The 21,056-nt window shown below is 39.6% G+C and overlaps 2 protein-coding genes across 4 annotated transcripts; both read right to left on the reverse strand.

Annotated features, from left to right (window-relative positions):
* Positions 1 to 83: 83 nt before the first annotated feature.
* sytl4 (synaptotagmin-like 4) lies at positions 84 to 13,252 on the reverse strand. Of its 3 annotated transcripts, none has more exons than XM_071458223.1 (18): positions 13,115 to 13,252; positions 12,940 to 13,003; positions 10,470 to 10,658; positions 8,529 to 8,744; positions 7,649 to 7,758; positions 7,343 to 7,454; positions 7,065 to 7,232; positions 6,061 to 6,175; positions 5,884 to 5,974; positions 5,684 to 5,778; positions 5,193 to 5,282; positions 4,514 to 4,692; positions 4,025 to 4,127; positions 3,351 to 3,512; positions 2,069 to 2,174; positions 1,867 to 1,975; positions 1,564 to 1,772; positions 162 to 378 (listed from the first exon to the last, which is right to left on the reverse strand). In XM_071458223.1, the coding sequence occupies exons 3-18, from the start codon at positions 10,586 to 10,588 to the stop codon at positions 230 to 232; spliced, it is 2,133 nt and encodes a 710-aa protein (XP_071314324.1). In that variant the 5' UTR covers positions 10,589 to 10,658; positions 12,940 to 13,003; positions 13,115 to 13,252; the 3' UTR covers positions 162 to 229. The 3 variants fall into 3 exon arrangements, with proteins under 3 accessions (XP_071314325.1, XP_071314324.1, XP_071314321.1); XM_071458220.1 differs by having other exon boundaries at positions 10,470 to 10,661; XM_071458224.1 differs by lacking the exons at positions 12,940 to 13,003; positions 13,115 to 13,252 and adding an exon at positions 12,825 to 12,845 and having other exon boundaries at positions 84 to 378; positions 10,470 to 10,661.
* Positions 13,253 to 14,767: 1,515 nt separating this feature from the next.
* Positions 14,768 to 18,837, reverse strand: trmt12 (tRNA methyltransferase 12 homolog). Its single transcript, XM_071458229.1, has 7 exons — positions 18,647 to 18,837; positions 18,304 to 18,472; positions 18,001 to 18,199; positions 17,505 to 17,655; positions 17,293 to 17,402; positions 16,889 to 17,046; positions 14,768 to 15,616 (listed from the first exon to the last, which is right to left on the reverse strand). The coding sequence occupies exons 1-7, from the start codon at positions 18,697 to 18,699 to the stop codon at positions 15,239 to 15,241; spliced, it is 1,218 nt and encodes a 405-aa protein (XP_071314330.1). The 5' UTR covers positions 18,700 to 18,837; the 3' UTR covers positions 14,768 to 15,238.
* Between the last annotated feature and the right edge of the window lie 2,219 nt (positions 18,838 to 21,056).

Raw genomic sequence — 21,056 nt, forward strand, 5'->3', positions numbered from 1 at the left:
TGTTTCATCTAGACTGCGTTGGAAAAAAACGAAACAAGCCAGCAGGCCAGGAAACTGTCAGCCTGCTTACCGCTGATCAGCTGTGAGTCTGCTCACTTCATAGACAAGCTTCTGGTCTGATAAGCCTGCAAAATAAAATAAATCCACGATCACATGTTTGTCTCAGAGGCCACAGCTTCTCTCCATTTCAGTCTCTTTTCTTTGAAGGTCCAGGCCTGTGCAGCTGTCCTCATTTGCCCTGAGCCTTCCCCATAGTGGAACGCAGTGGAAGAGTGCCCTCTGCCCACGAGTCAGGGTACTGCATCATCTTCTCCCACAGACTGACCTCCTCTCCAACCGAGTCCATTTCCACTTCCTCTTTGCCTATTTTAACAGTGCCTGCAGGGGTGAAGATCACACAGTGAATGCAGAATTAGTGCAGAGTCTGTTATTATTAACAACGGCAAATTCCTTTAACGCTCTTAATTGTCACACTGGGGAAAAAAGCCATGGAAGCCTTGTGGGCACTTCAGCAGTAAAATAAAATTAAGCATGACTTTCTCATAAAGGCTATTATGTTTTGGCAACAAAACTATTTAAACTAGAGAAGGAAAGCTATAGTATTACTTTGTCTTTTCATGAGGATAAATTAAATTCACCTTCCTTTCAAAGTTACAGAGTTAGCAGAGCAACATAAAAGTTTAAAAGTTGTTCCCTCCCTGGTGCCAAAACCATGATCTGAGCACTGAATCGCAATTGAGGGAGAGGTTCACAGTTTTTCCAAGTCTGTTTGAAAACAATAGTTTGGTAACTCAGATGATCTCTGAGTCACTCAAATGATGTGGATATCTTCCAAAGTTCTACTAAAATTCCCTCTCTCTGTTTCCCTGTTTTGTAGGAATTTTGTACTAAAAAGGCTGTAACCTTGGAAGATAACCACCTCATCTGACAAACTCGGACTGCTTAAACCTCATATTAGATTAGGATTAATTTACACGAAAGGAGGACAGATTGTCCTAATTACCTTCACTGAAAGTACGATAGAAAACAATCTGTTAATGGCCGGTGTGAGCAGCAAGAAAAACACGTTTAAATGTTCATATGGACACCAGGCCATACAAGTGACTACTGAAAAAGGTTAAACCTATCCTTTAAAGTAAAATAATTTTCTACTACAAAACTGCTACTGTGACATCAAACTAATGCAACAGAATTCAGTGTGAACCAACGGCTGAACAACAAACTAAATAAGTGCTGACTAACGTAGATGAAAGAGACAAAGAACCGGCTCCCGGAGATAAAACAAGGACAGGAGGAAATAGTTCAAAGAAAATGGCTGATCCCTCCTACATCTTTGGTGCTGTTTATAAAAGGTGGATTATTCTATTTACAATACAATACTCACAGTTAACCTACTGTGGCAAAATTATTACAAGATCTCACTGAATTGTCCAAGTGGCACACAGAGAAACTACAAAAAGCACAAAAAGCTGCGAATTTGCACAAAATTATTTCTCACCTGTAACTGAAGAGGAAGTGAAAAAAGGAAAATCTCTAATCTCTTGAACTCTGTCAGTTTTTTACCTTTTCCAGAGCTGAGACGGACTCCTCCCAGGAATTCATTGCTCAGCATGGCCTCTCTGTCCCACACAGTCAGCTCCAGACACATCCCCCTCAGCTGCTCCAGAGCAACATCCTTGTACACAAATGTGTGGTCATAGTGGGGGTTCAGGTTCTTCTTCACGACCGGAGTCTTCCTCTTTGAGGTCTTTGCCTTAGTTGGAAACAAGTATCTGCAGAACAACAAAGACCGAGTTCATTTCAATTGACAAATGCTTGTATGGAAACAGTAAGTGTGGTTTTAAGATCAGACAGATGAATACTAACCCTTTTACAAAGCTATCCGATGTGCCTCCTGTTTTCATAGCCATCAAATTCTTTGCCTCTTTAATTAGGACATGCAGTTCTCCCCCTTCTGCAGTCACCACTTTTTTGCCTGACAAGGAGAAAACAGACACTCTCAGTAATTTGAGGCAAAATGGATCAAACACAGCCAGAGCTAAATGCAGTTTTCTTTTTGTTGAGTTACCTTTGATTTTCTCTGTTGTTGGCTTTTTAGGTGTGATATACTTTAAGGTGATGACCAACTCTCCTTTGTACTGAGCAAAAGCTGAAGCCGGCACGGTAGAGGCTGCCTGTTTCATAGAAGTACATGACGTTTAGGACATACAAGAATCTCAAACAGCAAATACAGTCAACATGCTAACCCTTCTAACATGCAGGGTTCTACATTAAAACCTGATGAATACTGGATGGCTGGGGCTGACACAGAGGTCGGTTTCAGTCCAGTAATATTAAACTGCCTACCTACAACTACACTGACTAAGATTACCTCTGAATGAGGAGTGGCAGGATATCACCAGCGTCTGTGTTTTCAACAGAGTTATCAGTTAACATAATATAGAATGGAAACTCACTTTATAATCACCTTAAACACAATCTTAGTATTTTTATGTAATGCAGTCCATTTTGTGCACAGCTGCCAACACAACGAAGTATAAGTGGGAGGCAAGATCTATGTTGGTCAGACTCCTCACAGATGATCAATAGCTTCACCTTGTTCTGATTTGTTTTGACCTTGAAGCTACTTGCTGATTTTAAACATACTAAAGATTCAGTCGACAAAGACTGTAACACTGCAGTTTGACAGTTTGTCAGTATTTATCTACTATATCCTGCATTTCTGTAATACCTCTCTTGGTTAGTTTCAGCTGATGACTGTTGTTCCCCATTGTTGACACAGTTTGCCATGATTTTTTAGACATTTTCTTTGGGTTACAGCCAGTCTGTGTGCAGTTTTGGCACAGATGAATTTGGTCTATTTTGGAGCTCTTTTTGTTGTTTCTTGTTGTTTTTAAACTCCAACATAATATTAAACATATTTATAACAGTATTTATAATTGGGAGTTACTATTGAGTCGTTAGTCTCTAGTAGTACTACTATGGATCGGTATTTTTTATGTGGGTTTTGTTTGATCTTGTGCACAAGCACAAGGACCCACAAGTCTGCAGCTGATGTGATTCACATTCCTGCCAAGAGCTTCACACTGCTCCACTGATCTACGGATGATGGTAATGTGCTATGAAAGGCCACAATGCACCAGCAAAGGCAGGGAAGAAAAAAACTGCTAACAAGTAAACATGGACGTAAACAATACAAGTTGTGAACTCTTAAGAAAAATCAGCTTTGTAAACTTTTTATAAGGAGGGAAATGTATTTAACATGTTTGTTGGACCTCAGAGATACACACATAGGGCACCTTTCCATAATAGTATGGTAAAGAAAAACAAATTCTGTTTCTTTGATCTACCTTTGCCAAGAGAGCCACACGGTCCTCATATGGGGAGTCAAGGTCTCGGCAGTCCAGAGGTATCTCCACCTCTCCGAGGAAGGCGTTGCGGGTGAGGCGACCATGATGCCAGACAGATATCAACATGGAGCGGGTGAACAGCTGAGAACGGCTGATGGAGTACTGGAAGTGGAAGATGAGGAGGAGACTTGATGGATCAAAGGCCTGTCTCAGTACTGATACAGTGATGGAAAGGTCTTAATATATATTTTTAATGTGCTCAAGCTGGGAGAGTTTTAAATAAAATATGGAACATAGATTAAAGAAGAGTTTATTGGAAGCTGTGTGAAAAATCCTCTGAATAATAACCTTCTTCCAAACCTGTAAAAAGCAAATGCAAAATTACGGAGCGATAATCTGTTACAAATGGATTCACCCAGCTAATGTTCTTTTCAGCAGTTTTGTTTGCCACTGTATTCAAGCTGACTCTACATTGGAAGCCAGGACCAAAATCAATATTTGACAACAGGTATTCTAATCTGCAATGTCAATATCAATCTTAAGGTCTCTGTAGGTGTGGTCATTATTTGCAGCAGGCAAGGCGCAAGGTCACTAATCAGGGAGTGTCATTAAATCAACAGGATAAGGTCAACAGCTGCAGCACAGTTTGAGAGGAGCCAGTTATAAACCATCACCTTCAGAGTTTCGTTGTAGACAGGGTTGATGGTGTTTCTCTTCGTGGTGGTCTTCCTTTTGCTCTGGCGAGATTTGTCAGGAAGTAGGTAACATTTGACATATCTGAAATACAAAAAGTATGTCCATCAGTGTTTCTCTTGGACACGGCTACTGGTCTTTTGCTGTATTTCCTGACTAAATGCTGTGAAAAAACACGTTGACATTCAATTTCCTGTGAAGCTCAAGTAATCACCTCTGGGATGTGATTATTGCGACTTTGTAAACACAGCAACCTCTTATCTACACTGATCAAAGCTGTGTTAACATCATTGATGGGTGTGTGTGCAGCAGAAAAATGTGCTGTTTGAGAGCCACAATTGGCACAGCTGCTCTGTGCAACGCCCAAAGTTTTAAGTTTTAAGCAAACTGTGCTTGAAATTAGGTGTTATGCCTACTTGAGTTTTATATTGCAGCTATGCTTGGAAAAAGTGAAACTTTGTTATATTTACGGGTTGGAAAGCTGCCGGGAAGCATCGCCGTATGCCAGCCCGTGGCACTCCTTGATGAAGACCTGGAGGCTCTGGGTGGGTTCGTCGTAGCTCAGAGAGAAGACGAGGTCTCCGCTCACCTCTACACTGTCAAAGTCTCCTGCTTCACTGTAAATACTCATCAGGCTGCCCAGTGTGCTCTGTAGAGACATACATACACCTGAGTTTATAGTTTCATTAATACCAAAGACTGACATTTAAATAAAATTTGGAGAGACATGCTCTAAAGGTTTAATTCTGCAGTTTGAAAAGAAAATGGCAAGAAAAACATGGAAACAAAGAAATCATCGATAACAAAATAAATGCTGGAGGGTTTAGAGTGAGTCAGGGACAAACAAAGAAATTAGCAGAGATCAGGATCTTTGTGTCAGTATCTAAATCCAGAGTGACAGCATGACAGTCTTGTTGGCCTCAGCTTTGCCCCCCCCCCCCCCCCCCCAAGGCTTTGGTAACTATAGAAACATTTTGGTAGACTTTACACATCAATGTCTTACTTCCTAACTAGCTGGAGGATATCCTGAGGTCATAGATGCTCGTTCAGATTATCTAACCTCAGTTCCGTTCTGAGAGACATAATGAGCTGTTTTTCAAAGAGCCTTTAGAGGACTAATGCGAGCAGCAAGAAATATCAATACTTTACCTTTGAGCTTTGCAGGCTGGAGCTCGATGCCATTGTCCTTTTATGAAAGTTAACCAAGCTGTCAATATCTTCATCCTCTTCTTCATCTTCCTGTGGTACCATAACAGACATTTAGAAGGCTGATCATACACACAGCAGCATTTATACCACCATTAGATTTCCCTATTTTTAACAAAAGGTTCATGTTATTTAGAAAAGTAAAACAAGAACACATAAGATAAGTTAACAGAAATGTATCTGGTAATCTGGAATAGAGTTAAAGGAAAAATCTACTTGTCCACCAAGCATTTCAATAAAGCCACTGAAGATGCGTCTTTGACGTCAGTATCCATAACTATCAAAATCTAACTGAGTTAAGAAGCAGGACGATGTTAAAATATCTGAAACATCAACTGTGAAGACCAGGTTTTAGTGTTTCTAGCTTTATCCCTTTGGCAGTGATATTTAATAAATCTCACAGGAAATGAACCACAAATCAGTAAACTACTTACCTGTATGTCTAAGCCTGGTACAGAACGACTCCTTTTGCCCATTGAGGCCTCTGGTTTGTCAAGTCCATCACGCAGGTCCATTGTTGAGACATACTCTAACCATAAAGACCAGTAATTAAACACACGTACACATATGACGTTTTTCTTTTGATTCTGGAATAAAAACGACAGCATTGTACATGGTAATATAAGATGCTAACCAGGAGGCTTTGAGGTGCGTTTGACGCTCTTCTTGAAGATTCTGTCAACATCCAACTCAGGGCTTGGACTGACTGGTTTTACTTCCAGGTCCTGTGGTGACAGAAAAAGGGAGACATAGTAAGAGCAGAAAAAAAAACCCCAATAATGTGAGACCATGTCCATTAAACACATCTTACATTGTTAGCTTCAGGGTTGGCGCTGTCAGTGGTGACAATATCTGCTTTGACTGGGACGGTGAGACTGGAAACACAGGACCCTGCTGGACTGGACCGAACTGAGTTTGTCTCTTTCCTGGTTGACAATATAAATACAAATGAAATACAGCTAAAACATGCAACTTTTTACTTTTCAAAGACATACAATGTGTAGCTATCTACCCATCATCCCCATTTGCCTGACACCCACATTTAAGCATCTCAGTGTATTTTTATTCCATTTGTGGACTCTATTTTAACAGCAGAAGTCAAGAGCAGGACAGCACTTTCATTAAATTACTTACATGAACATTTTGGACTGAAAAACACTGGGAACAATGTTACGACCATCCCTGAAACTGGCATGACTTACTAACTTAATTGAAGTGCTGTGCTGTTCGTTATTCTGGATGTTTTCTTGTTAGGATTCACTGCCTATATACATTTAATGAAGTTGATCACACTGATTTATTATTTTTCTCTATTTTAAAACAGTACAATCACAAAGTATGAGGTGCAAGAAAACCCATCCCCACTATTAGATTGCTAATGTTAACTGCAAGTTTATTATTGACAGAACTTGGCAATAGTTTTGAAAAGCTTCATGGAAAACTTCTTTTACTGCAATTTCAATATCAGATTTTTGATTTTTAAATCATGTCCCCATTGTAACACCTCTTTTTTATTTTAGCGGAAACTATGGAATTTAGAATTACTGGTCAACTAATCCAAATGTGTGGTAAAAAAGTATTGTAATTACAATTTATCATCTGATAGTTTAAAGAATTATGTAACAAATTATAGCATGATTTGTATTTATCTATTTTCTTCATTTAAAAATGATCTGACAGAGCCCTGGCTGTATCAGCCTCAGACTAGTCAAGGTAGTCCACTGTGGGGGAGGAGGGATAAACACTGCACTACCTGCATCAAATGTTGTAGTGTGTAGTGTTTGTACCTTTTTGAATAACTGAAAGTGAGTTTACCTAAGTTGCTCAGGGGTCACACGGCCAGACTCAGTCTCAGTTTTACTGCTACTTAGACTGGCGTTTTCTGCAGACTCTGTGTCACTGCGAGTTGACTTTGACCAAATGTCCTCCTTTGATTCAAATGATTCCCTTGAAGCAAGTGATTCTGAAATCTCCCTTGACTGACTGACAGAGAAAATGTGAAAAATGTTGAGACATTCTTTATCTGTGGTTTGGAAATCCATATGTCAACATTTCTAAAACTGACAAAAGTGATGTGAAGAATGAGAACAAACCCTTTGTTATCTGTCTGATTTTTCTGCCTGGGCCGAGGCACAGGAGTGGGAGGATCTGGGTTTGTTTCAGTACTTCTCAACAGCATTTCTCCTGTTGTCTCACGCTTCTTCACTATAACAGAGAACAAAATCACACTTCCATATCAGGTAAACAAATTGAAATCATGCCACTGCATTTTTAACATTTCTCTCCTTCCATTGTTGAAGTGTAAAAAGATTCCTGTGACTGTTTTATGTGGGCCTGGCTGAGGGCTGTTTACATTCCCTGTTGAACTGTTGATACCCACTTCCTCTTCCTGTACTCACATGGTGGCCTCTTTTTCAGGGAGACCCTCACTAGGTCATGTCCAGGCGTTGTGGAGAAACGGTTGACCCTTTGATCAAAGAACCAATCCCCTGTCATTTTCTTTAGATCCCTGGAATCCAGAACAACACTTTTTAAAGGTCTAAACTGAACAGAATTTACACTCATTCAGCAGTTAAATACCATATTAGTTAATGGTTACCCAACATGCTGTGTGCTATGAGCTCCTCAGTATTTTGCAGCAAGGTGTACTTTACTGTTATTATCATTACTGTATATACTCTGATATTTCTTAAAATAACAACGTTAAAAAATAAGTTTTTATATACCTATTTGTCAGCACCAGATCCAACTATATGTTGGATTGTTATCAGCTGTAAACAAAAATTTTACCTTCTTCTTGCCCATGACCCACTAACATTATACAAAGAGGTCTTTTTGTTATTTATCCTCCCCTCACTGATATACATGGGGTGGCAAAATAATAGAACGGCACCACAAACAAAATCCTCCAAAGTCTTCATGAAGTTGAACCAACTTTTGTTGACTGGGCTAAAATGCAGATCATTATGGATTTCACTCTAAATGATCTTGTATCTGCAAATACACACCAAATAGTTTTTCTTGAAGGAATTATTTTGATTCAGATGAAATACTATATGAAATGATAATTCTAAACTTTTGCAAAGGTGATATTCCAGGATTGTTAACATCCGTTAAAACCACAGTGAAACCAACCATCGTATGTGTGCACAAGATAAACAAAACAGGGAACTATTCATAGAAAAACAGCTCCATGACGCCAGTGGAGATAAAAAAAAAAAACAACAAAAAAACATGGGGGGGGCGACAGGGAACCACATGAACAAAAGGATATCTTACGATTCTTTGGCACACACACTGCACAACCAGGAGCCATTGGGGAGGATGTTTCGGCAGTTGCGGCACACATGATGATTGCACATCTTACACTGGCTGGAGAAAATAGTCAGCCGACTCAGAGGCTCCAAGCATCTGCCACAACTATGCTGACTGTATCTTCCACTGCCACGTTTGGCCCCTTTCCTCTTCACATCAAGCAACTCTGTCTTCAACTTCCTGTAACAAGAACATGACATAAATGACATCATGCAGTGACTTTAGGGTTTTACATATACATTAGGTGAAGCAAGCCACCATCAAGAGGTAGATAAGTTCAAACACTGTAATAGGCACAGAAACACACTCATCATTTTTAATCATATGCAAGTGTTATATAATAGATTTGTTAATCATGATTGGGTCTGAATCAAGGACTGGGGTTGGGTAATGTGGTTTAAGTTTAATATTATAATAATTACACAAAAATACATTTTCAATATGGACATACACTCACTGAGAACTTCGGAACACCTGTACACCTGCTAATTCATGCAATTATCCAATTAGCCAATCATGTGGCAGCAGTGCATAAAATCATGCAAATACACATCGGGAGCTTCAATTAATGTTCACATCAAACATCAGAATGAGGAAAAACGTCTCAGTGACTTTGATTATGGCATGGTTGTTGTTGTTGTGAGACAGGCTGGTTTGAGTACTTCTGAAACAGCTGATCTCCTGGGATTTTCATGCACACAGTCTCTAGAGTTTAGTGAGAATGGTGAGAAAATCGAAAAACATCCAGTGAGCGGCAGTTCTGCAGATGGCTGGTGACAGCATGAATCGATAGACCCAACCTGCCTTGTGTCAACAGTCCAGGCTGGTGGTGGTGGTGGTGTCATGTTCTGAGGAATGTTTTTTTTTTGCACACTTTGGGCCCCTTAATACTGATCAATCATGGTTTGAATGCCACAGTGTATCTGAGTATTATTGCCAACCACATAAATCCCTTTATGGTCACAGTTTATTCATCTTTCATTGGCTACTTCCAGCATGATAATACATCAATTAACAAAGCAAAAGTCGTCTCCAACTGCTTTCATAAACATGACTTTGAGTTAAATGTACTTCAGGGGCCTCCCCAGTCACCAGATCTGAATCCAATACAACACCTTTGTGATGTGGTAGAATGGGAGCTTTGAAGCATCAAAGTGCAGTTGACAAATATGCAGAAAGGATGTGATGCAGTCATGGCAACATGGAGCAGAATCTCAAAGGAATGTTTCCAACATCTTGTGGAATCCATGCCACAAAGAACTGAGGCACATAAAATAAACAATAATACTGAATTATAGCCCAACCCTAAATCAAGATATTGAGCACTGCAGTACCAAAATGTGTATATTCAGATAAGATATATTTGTTGTCCAATACATGGTCTCTAGTGTAAATTTGTCTTTGGCATCTACCAGCTTGGGCTGGGTACTGTTTGAAAATACTGGTGCCAACAAGATAACTCATTTTCATTATTGATACTAAAATAATACTAAAACCAATACACTAATAAATATTAACTACCTATAACAATAACATAATAGCTACAGCCCGACTGAAACTGGATTTTTGCTGCTGATACAGATATCAATATTTAAGATTAAAAAAAAAAAAAAAAAAGTATTTTAAAGCGAACTTATGCCAATATTTGTCTCGATTAGGTTAATACTATCTGATTGATTATTAATCTAACTAGTCAGATTCTAACAATAATAAATATCAAAAAACTACAGCGTGAATTAGGCTATACTTGAACTGTCTAAATTAAGCTTAAATAGTAATAGCTTGAATTGACTGCATTTGTAATACCTTACATACATTGATATTTTTATAACTCGTAAGTAAAGCAGACGTTAAGAAAGTAAGTTGACCATTTAGTGCAATCAACAGGATATTCTCTCTTCTCACCGCACACGGTGCTCCTCAGCCTGCCTCAGCTCCTCGTCCCGTCGCAGCACCTGCAGGATCAGCTCCCGCTCAGAGTCAGACAGGAAGCCCAGGTTGATCATGTCGGCAGCCTGGGGCATTGTACCTTCAACCAAAGCCCCTTAGCACAGGTTAACTGGCTCAGTCCAATCACCGTCGCATGAAGAAGATCTTCTGGAAACAAAACAGAACTTCAGGGGTTGAGTGAAAAGGTAATAAACTCTCTAATGTGTTCGTGTTACTGTAAAAAAAATGTTTGATTATGTGCTGACAAAACCTATACTTTAAAAACTGGTAGTTTTAACATCAAAAAAGGCTATGGAGGTGAGCAGCCCTCTTGACTTTTACTACTGGAGAGCCTGTTTTCCTATGATCCCACGTAAGGCAACATAGGCTGAGTTCTGCATGAAAAAGAGTAACTCGATGACTTGATGCCCTGCAGTGATGAAGATACAGACAGGTAAGGAGAGCTGTGAGGTCCTAATCAAACAACTGGTAGACAACTGAGTGACATTTCTCGCTTCCTGTTGGCCTCCATGGAGTGAAGCCTGCCTGCTGTATAACTCTACCCTGCTGGAGGTGGTTTATTAATGAGAAAGCAGGCAAACACAGAACATGCTGCCTCATTAGACAGTCTAAATCTCACTGCAGATGACTTACACTACCTTTGTTCCTTCTCCAGTATTTCAAACTTTTGACCACAGATGAAAAAAAGTCAAAATGATCGCCCATGGGACTCTAGATAAAGCCAGCAGACACTGACCATTAAGACATGTTTTTCTGTCACGAGGGGACAGGAATTGGACTAAAACACACTTCTGGCTGAACCCGGCCTTTCAAAAATGATAAATGACTAAAAGGAACCAAGATGCCAGAGGATTTAAAATCCCACAGAAAGCCTCTGCCAGGGTAAAAGGTTGTTTTGAGTGGGACGGGCAAAAACAACATGAACTTGGCTATCATGGAGGGTTCCCACCCTCTAAGGATACAGAGAAATGGGTGGAGTTCAGCAGCTTAACCATTTGTTTAAGCCCAAAACCAAACCTATCATCTGTCATGTTCCCATCGAAAACTTTATGCTCCATTTGTTATTTGAACTGACTAAAAGGAGATTTATGTTAGGGGTAAATGTGTATGTGAAGTCGCACATTAGAGGAAAAACTGCAATTGAAAACTACAAGCAGAACCTGAGACCTTTTTTCCTCATTGTTTGAATGCCTGCCGAGCAGGAGTTTAATAATACCTGCTAGGCAACTTGGTCTAGGTAACTTTTAAGGAAATGGCGCATGCGTCTGTACCAGATGACACAGATACTGCACTCACCTCAACAATCCTTTACAAATACCAAACCTAAGACATTAAGGAGTGAGTAACGTAGTGCAGGCAAGCATGTAAGCTTGTGTAAACTGCAAATGACATTAATCCTTCATTTTGGTTAATATTTGCTGATTTCCTAAGCATTCATTTGTCTTTCTGTAACACCTTTTAAACTTTCCTTGCTCCACATACATGGTGTCCTTTTTTTCCCCAGCTATACACCTGAGTCATTTTGTCAATGTGGCAAAGAATTAAGCTACTTGGAAGCCAAAAGACAAGAGAGATTATCAACAATGGTTGATAAACTTTAGTGATTATCACCCAAAAAAAAAGGAGTATTACAGAACAAATCGAGGTTGTAAAAAAATATAGTTTCACTATAGACAAAACTATAAAGCAGTCTATTTAGTTTTCAAACTGCCTGCAGACAAGTGAGAGTGTGAAAGCTCCACATCAGCAGTGTGGACTGGTTCTCTCAGCTTTTTCTCAGCTTGTCTCTGTGTGATCTATGAAGTTATGTTATCATCGCTGTGTTGACAGAGGAGCGGGCAGATTCCACACGGCTAACACTGCGAATATGAAGTTAGCAAACACGAAACTATATACGACGAAAGACATCAAATCATATGCGACAACACAGTTTTGTTTTTTTTTAATAAACTTTACAGATCAACAGTCTGAAATGTTGAAATTCAGATTTAAAGAATTAAAAACCCTGATGTGATGCTAACGGTTGAGGGTCCGGTCGGACGTTAAAATTCAGTTTAGAAAGCTAACGTTACTGCACATCATTCACTCCACGACATCTTTAGTTTGCTTATATTTGACTGTAAGGGCTGAATATTTTCCGAGGTGAATTCGTGTATTTACAACCGATTAACTGCGTGGATTTAACAAACATGAGAAACCATGACACGAAATTCAGATTTAAATGATTTAAACTCCAAAACGAGCCGCTAACGGCGTCAACGGCCGAACGTTAACGTTACGATACCGAATGAAAATTAAATTAATGCTAACGTTGCTCCGCGACGTCTCCAGAAACCACTTCTGCTTTTATCCGACTGTAAAACGTGAACATTTGAACAGATTTTCACTACCACTACTTCAGATAATAGAGGAAAATTAGACGCACCTGCCGTTAAAAGTCGACTGCCCCGCCGCTACCCGGTGTGCGTCACCACGGCGGCGAGATATTCCTGAGAAAACACAACAACAACAACAACAACAACAGGTGAAAAGTTGCACAGAAGCTAACAGCGCATAGAGGATAAATGTATAACCGTCTACCTACAGACAAGTTTACTCACTCTCCTCAACAGCTAGTGCCTTTATTTCCCACTCAGCGCCTCCTCGCCTGCCTCCAGACCAGCTGCAGAAGTCCCGGCTACCGGAAGACAGGGAAAGTTTGCAGCAGACAGGCAGGAGCGCCTCTCCACATTTTCCATGACAGGTGCATTTCCTCTGCTCCGTTTACCACGAATGTGGAAAATCTGACCCATTGAAACAAGGCTTTTACTTTTTTTTTTTTTTTTTTTTTTTCTTGCCTCTGAAGAAAAAGGCAAGTTGTCTGTGTGAGACGGTAAACGCGAGAAATGCAACATAAAAACATACATAAATACGTGCTACAGTGGCCAATGGGGAGTAAATATAATGGCTCAAGTACTGTGCTTCAGTACATTGTTTAGGTACTTGTACTTTACTTGAGTATTTCCAATTTGGGCTACTTTATACTCCTGCATTTAAAAGGGAAATGTACTTTTTACTGCACCGAATAAAGGCCCTGCACACTCACAATGGCTGATCAGACCTAATCAGGTTGGAGTGCAAAGCTCTGCTGGCTCCCTAAGTCCTGAAAAATGACTGTTTTTATGTTATTTTAATAAATATTGACCTGTGCACACTAAATATAATCTCTCAGGATATGCAAAATTGTGCCATTCTGCAAAATCCGTACATCACTGTGGATACTCACAGCAAAATTATGAATGTGGGACTTTTCCTTGTATCTGAGTATTTTTCACATTGTGGTATAAACACTTTTACTTAAGTTAAGGATCTGAGTATTTCTTCCACCTCAGCGGATGGTGTGTCTGTATGGTTTTCTAATTTTCATCATGCCATTATTTGTTGTTAGGGCGTATGCAAAGTGATGGCAGAACACATTGTTAAGCAAATGATCACTATGCCTGTAAAATTAGCTGTAAAGGTACAACAGTTTTAAAGTCTCACAGAGTCAGTTGTAATTTTTATTTTGAACAAGTCTCTTGTATCTAAAAACCCAACGTGACTGCTGTATAAACTGAGGTCTCAGCCTTGAGTAGGAATGGAAAGAGGCGGCCCTGGATATTCTTGCTGATTTTGTATTTCATATGATTGATACCATACTTAAGAGGATATTCATGAGGGTCATCGCTCACTAAGAAATTACCAAAGCACGTCTTTTTAATTTAGATTTTCTGCAAGTAGTGCAAAGACTCATTTTCTGCTTTCACCTCCACAGTGGATACAGATGGGAGACAGGAAAAACAGCATTAACTGTCTTAGTAATGTGTTGATCCACCACATGCCGTCATAATAGCTTCAGTGCTCTTTGGCATAGATTACTACTGGAAGGGTAGACACCACTCAACCACTGGATATTCCCTTATTTGGGTCCAAAATCTGCCATAGCTATTCAACTGGGTTTAGACCTGATGACTGCTAAGGCCATATCATATGATTCACATAACTTCCAACTCATGAAATCTATATGAAAACATCTGCACTCACTTATTCAGGGTTTACCTTTAATTTGCAACTTGTCTATAGCTCAGAAGTGAAACTCTCATGTCAAGAATTAGCTGTATCCTCCTTAAGTTTCAAAGATATATTGACAAGTCAGAGTACAACTGTCTGTTTATGTTATCTATGCTAATATCTTGTAGAGGTTAACCTTTACAACCATGCCAATAATACGTGAATCCTGTGGTTTAACAGAATATTGGAGTTTAATAAGTTTGCATGCCACTGTAATTACCAGCACAATGACGTGAGTCAGAAGCAGTGGATGTGAGTCATGTCCTGGTGTACACCTTTTCATTTCAGCCAACCACAAGAGGTCTGAGGATCAAATTCAATGAGTATGTGACAACAGTGAAGTGCCCTTAAATCTGCCCCTAATCCCCCCTGCTCCAGCAGAGTCGTCCAGTAGCTAACAGATAGGGCTGTGGTTGACGTACGGCTGGGCCGCTTCCACATGTGATTAAAATTGCATGAGTGTGAGGCAGGACGTTTCCAAAAAAAATATCCTTTGCGCTCACCTGCTGATTTCACTAACTGACAAATGAAATAATCCTAGAAACCAGCTGGTGTCGTGTTTGGACCTTTTCTTCTCTAGGAAAAAAAAACATCAGCCACAGTGTACACTCTTTATCTGTGTTCATCTCTTCGGCTCAGCATGGTCTGCAGTCCAAGTCCAGCACAACATGGTGAACATGAGGTGCGTATGACTTAACATGCTCTATGTGCTGTATGTTTGTTTCCCACAATGCTCCAGTGATGTCCCTTAAAAGACAAGTGATGCAGTTTGCTGTGTCATCAGCCCAGGCCTGCCACACCTCTCTGTCAGCTTTCTTCCCAGAAACCCTCTGGGTGGCGTCACTGATAGCTGGAATGGCTGCAGCGTTCAGTAATGGTGAGGTAACATTCTGGTGAATGTGCAAAATGCCACCAGTTGTTCTCTTCAGCAGGCGACAGGCGACCGGCCAGCCGTCCTCAGAGCTCGGTATGAGACCCAGATTCACCCGGTCGGCAATGTCACACAGCTGGAGCTGGAAAAATAAGATAAAATAAAAAGGTAAATTCTGTTAACTAAATTCTTTTTACAATTCATTAGATTCTTGCACATGCATTTAACAGAGAACAGACAGACTATGTGACTCACAATTCCTAATGATTTCTCCTCTAATGGTATTTTGAAAGATACTGATGAGAGGCTGAACAATGGGATTCTAAAACAGTCTTTGTACTTTGACAAAATGAGATACAACACTGAGGTGCTTCTAATTTTGTAATGTGTAGTTCTTCTAGAAAAGACCAATAAAGTTTTTTCAAAACCAGTGTGATGCCAGAAATGTGCTTGCAATTACAGTGGAATTTACTAAGAACAAAACAACAAAACAAGAACAGGAACAAAAGAACCAGACGGCACGTGATACATTTAGTGTACAACTTTCTGTTGCACCCAGACAACAGCACCAGCAAGTGTCAGGACAGTTACAGGGTTGAAATGTAACTCTCTGAATATGTCTGGATTGGTTCAAACAAATGTTACGATAATGAAAATTCAGTTCATATCTGCACAATCACATTAAAAATGCAATTGATCCTATTGATTTACATTAAAATGTGTGATGTCATATCTGAAGTTTTTAAAAAATCCCTTAAAATGCTTCAAACTTAACTTTAATTGAAAAAGTCTCTGCACACTAGAAAATGTGGCAGGTCTTTATTCAAAACCTGAGTAAAAATGAGAACTCCTACACACAGTTTCGCTTATTGAATATTTCACTTCATTTTAAAGTGAATATGATTGAATATCTATCAATTTACAACGTTCAGATCTGAACCTCATCATGCATACGATGAATTTAAATATGTAAATATTCTAGCAGTGAGAGAGATGGGTGTTTTCTCATTTTTAAACTCACTTTAATAACATTTTGAAACTCAATTTGTCATAAATTTAAATATCGCGATGTGTCTCATTATTATTGTGTTGTAACAATATATCTACAGTGAGGTTAAAAATGTGGCTGGTTCTCTTGTGCAGTTCCTGTTAAAACTAAACCATTGCAACAGTCCCACTGTTCAGAGTTAATTATCATATATCAGAATAAAATCCAGAGTGATTCCAATAATAAGCTGTAGATTTGTAAGCTTTCTCTCTCTGGTACCACTCTCAACCACTAGAGAGCATGAGTCAACACTTTCATCCATTTAAAGAAGTAATCAGTTGCTTGGAGACAGAGTTAATGTTTGTGTCTGTAAACCGTACATGTAGCAGAAGCAGAACCCAGAGTGTGGATAGAAAAACAAGTCACCTGTCGGTTGTCTCCTTGGTGAATCGTGCAGCGGTCAGACACCCCGTTTGCCTCAAGATTTTTCTGTAAAGCTTCGACGGCATCAGGGTTCCACTCGCAGGCGTGAACATGGCTGGCCCCCGAATGGACCAGGTAAGGGAGAGTGAAGTATCCGATACCTGACACGAGTTGTGACAGTTACACAACATTCGTGCCATAATTCAAATTATGTTTAATTACCAGACAAAACAAAAGCAACATGATGGACAGAGATTAAACCTCAACCTGCTTTGGATTGTATGACACTGTACATGTGTGGTTTTATTGTCTCCACTAATGAGATGTTCAAGTACAAAGACTTTATATACATGGTATCTTCTATTAAAAACAAAACTGATAATACATGACACAGGTTTACTACCTACCTGCATATAAATCCACCACTGTCTCCCCTCTGCAGTCAAATCCAGCTACTCTGAGCTTCTCTGTTATGTTTCCAGCTGAGAACATAGATTTGGTAACATCAAACTCATACCTGAAACACATGTGAAGGCGTCAGGTATTAACATGTCAGATTTAGTAACCATGTACCCAAGGTGTATTCAGTAAGAAAAAGACTGTTATTACTGAGCCTTACCTAATACCATTGTCCACATGTTTGACCCAGCTGTGCTCTCCTAACAGCATCGTCACCGCAGGAGACCTAAATCCATCCCTGGATATTCGACTCATCTTTGCCAAACGCTTTGCCCCCAACCCTTTCGCCACAGCGCTCCATAGCTGATGCTCTAAACAAGTGAAAAGCAATCAATACATTTCCTAATTAATTATCTTGAACACCAACACTCAAACACCTTATTATGAACACCATACTTATACTGGGTAGGGCCTCAATTTGCTCTCAAGACAGGAGATCAGCCGTTTCAGCAGATCACATTTATTCTCCATTCTGATGTTTGATGTGAACATTAACTGAAGCTCCTCACCTGTATTTGCATTATTTCAGGCATTGCACTGCTGTTCTGTGATTGGCTGATTGGATGATTGCATGACTAAGCAGGTGTACATGTGTTAATGGAAAGCTTGGTGAGAGCTGTACAAAAGAAAACTGTTGGAAAGTTTGAGGACAGTACCCATTTTCTTCCAAAGTGGCAGGGAGAAACAGCCCTCTCCCAGCAGAACTAGGTCCCCGTGCCTCTGGAAGCTGCGAGGGAGGTCCCTCCTCAGCTGCTCTGTCCATCTCTCACCATGAGACTCCATCAGCTCCTGGAGGATTTTCTCAAGTTTGCTGCCACCTGTCTTTCCCGTCTCTTTCTTTGACTGCAGAGGAGACTGTGGTGAAAACAGGACAGACAACAGGAGACACACAAGATAACTTTTAAAGGTGCATGGTAGCACTGTCTGTTGCTAATAATATATCACTCTGCTTTAATTACCTGACTCCAAACTATTTCACACGCACTGTCTGTAGCCACCCTGCTCCTGAGAGAGTGCAGATCAAGTTGTGACAGACAGGATGGTAAAATGGGCAAGAGGACTGTCCCATCTGAGTCTTTCAGCAGACTCAAAGTCAGGTTAAGAGCTCCATCGGACTGCAGACATCTCCTGTGAAACAACAAATAAATTTAATGTCAGAATTACTCCACACAGGCGCAGAAAAAAAACCCATTTAACATTTTTATCAAAACAATCTCTCTGTGCGCACACTGCCCCTCGGTTCCCGGTTAGCTAGCGGCTAACTTAGCTTCAGAGCTACTCACACATTAAACGGCTGATTACCTGAACTGTTGTGCATGACACCGAGACACACGAAGGCAGGGCACACCGTCCATCTACAAACAGACAAACAAACCCACTGTGTCTCCGTTTGGCGGTTCAGGAGGGCTAAACTAGTTGCAGGTAACCGGTAGCCGCACCACAACAACACAGAGCATGTTTCCAGTCGGATTAATATTGAGGACGGACTTTTGAAAACAAAACTTTATTCTAAGGGAACCCGTTGAGTTTTTTTGTTTTATTGTATCGAAGTTTTCTGTCGCTGTAGACGATCTATCTCTTATAAAAAGTTGAGGCTTCAGTTTTCTGTGCTCTGTCTTTGTTGGAAGACGACAGCTACTGTTAGATACAAGAAAAACATAAACCAGTAGCGGTTTGGACAAGTTTCTCTCTGGTGTCGATAGATGGAGACAAACCTCAAGCAGGCGAGTCACTGTCAGTAAAATAACATGAATCTACAGTTTAAGAAAAGGTGATGCTACTAAATAAAAAGTGTTAAACACAAAATACACAAAATACTGTCTTCTGTGTTTCCTTGTTTGAACCACTGGGGATATTATAGTGAGTTGGGGGACTTTAAAAAGAAAGAAAAACAAGACAAAATCATAACTGATGCCAAGATATTCACACTTTAATCTCTATTAGTCTATCATTTAAAAAGTGCTGGATCCTGCAAAGCTCATGGTGCATCTTTTGTCAGACCCTTATGCCTGAATATGCTCATGTCTTTAAAACAATATATAGTATACAATACTACATACAAATATAATGCAGACTTTTTGTTAAAAATGTGTAGTTTCCAGGCTTAATCCGAAATACTTCTAATCATTTCATCAGGGTAAACCTGGCTGAGTAGCCGTCCCACTGCAGAGTAAAGTCTTTTGTGTGAGAACAGTTTCAGATTTAGAGCAGAACAAATGCAGTGGAACTAGAATACACACAGTTCAGTATGATAATAATGCTCACAATGCAGACACAGTGTACTGTAGATAAAATACCTTCACTTTTTCAGTGAGATATCTTTTCGTGTTTGAATTTTTGGTGGTTTTATGTCAATACAGAGCTTTGGTAGTAGATTTGTTGACAAGTCCTCTGTGAAACTGGATGTGTTTTTGACATAATTTTAAAAAAAATCTCTTTTTGGAACATATGTGTTAGTACGGGGATAAAGTTAACTATCTGTCTGCTTTTAAAAATGTTGGATCAGTCATACCCTGAAGTTTTCTGCTTGCTGTGAGATCAATCTCTCTCTTCCTCCCTGATCTCTCCTTATGTGATGAAAAGTGGCACCAGAATTTTAATTCAGACTTATAGCTGTCTGCAGTCAAGAGTAAATTTGAATCTGAGTTGGCAGGTTGGTCAAAACAACATCTGACAGGTCATGTATTAATAATGTCCTGCTCTGGAGTAGATGTAAAACAGCAAGGCTCCTGCCTGATGAAGACCTACAGTAGCTTTTCTACTTCAGGGAAGACTGAGAGTGAAGGATGTTTCGGCTCACTTGTTTATGGTCCATCCCTCCCCTGTGCTTCTGATAAAATGCTATCTTCACTCCTCTGTGTAGCAACAAGGAAGTTATAATGTCTGTATGTCTGAGCTGAGCCAATATTGAACCATCCCGGTAAAACCTTTTATGCCAGTACTTAAAAAGACTTAGCAGGGGTTATTACATACCTTATATGGCCAGTGTAAATGTCATTGTTATTAGCATCAGTGGACATGTGACCACACAGGCTTTTAATTATAAGATCCTGCAGACTCTACAGTCACAACAGTTATAAAAATCAACTCTGAGATAAATACAAATTATTTGGTGACTGCAGTGTTTCTAAAAGATGGACATGGGTCAACACAAGAGATTTAATGTTAAAGAAGAGACATTGTCAATACAAGATCAATAATTATAACCTTTTGTCAAACAATTAACTCAGTTTAGAAATATTTATTAACATCACTGACCACATTTAACAGCTTCATAATTCAAACTAGAATCAACACCCCCCACAGTTCTACCAAACAGCTTCATTTTATGATCACTAATAACCTGAAAGCAATTTTCTAAACATCTGAGCCAGTAAATCTTAAATATATACTGTATTGCCATAATTTTGTAGTTATTTATTAATTATAGGCTTCCACGTGTAAATACTGTGCAGAATGTGCACATCTGGAAAAAATTCGTATTTAATTTAACTGCTCATATTTCGCTTTGTGCTGTGGCCAGCAACAATAAAACTGACATTAAAATGTGTTTAAATGAAAAAGAAATATATTGGTTTTGGTTTTATTGTGTCATTTTGTCTTGGCATTGATTCTCCAAGTCCCTGATCTCTACTGGAAGGATGAACACCATTCCTCTAAGATATTGCCTCATTTATTGTTTTGATGATGGAGGAGAAGAGCGCTGTCTAAC

Source organism: Trachinotus anak, unplaced genomic scaffold, assembly GCF_046630095.1.
Source record: "Trachinotus anak isolate AG129_WGS33_773 ecotype Australia unplaced genomic scaffold, CSIRO_AGI_Tana_v1 ptg000021l, whole genome shotgun sequence".
NCBI lineage: Eukaryota > Metazoa > Chordata > Actinopteri > Carangiformes > Carangidae > Trachinotus > Trachinotus anak.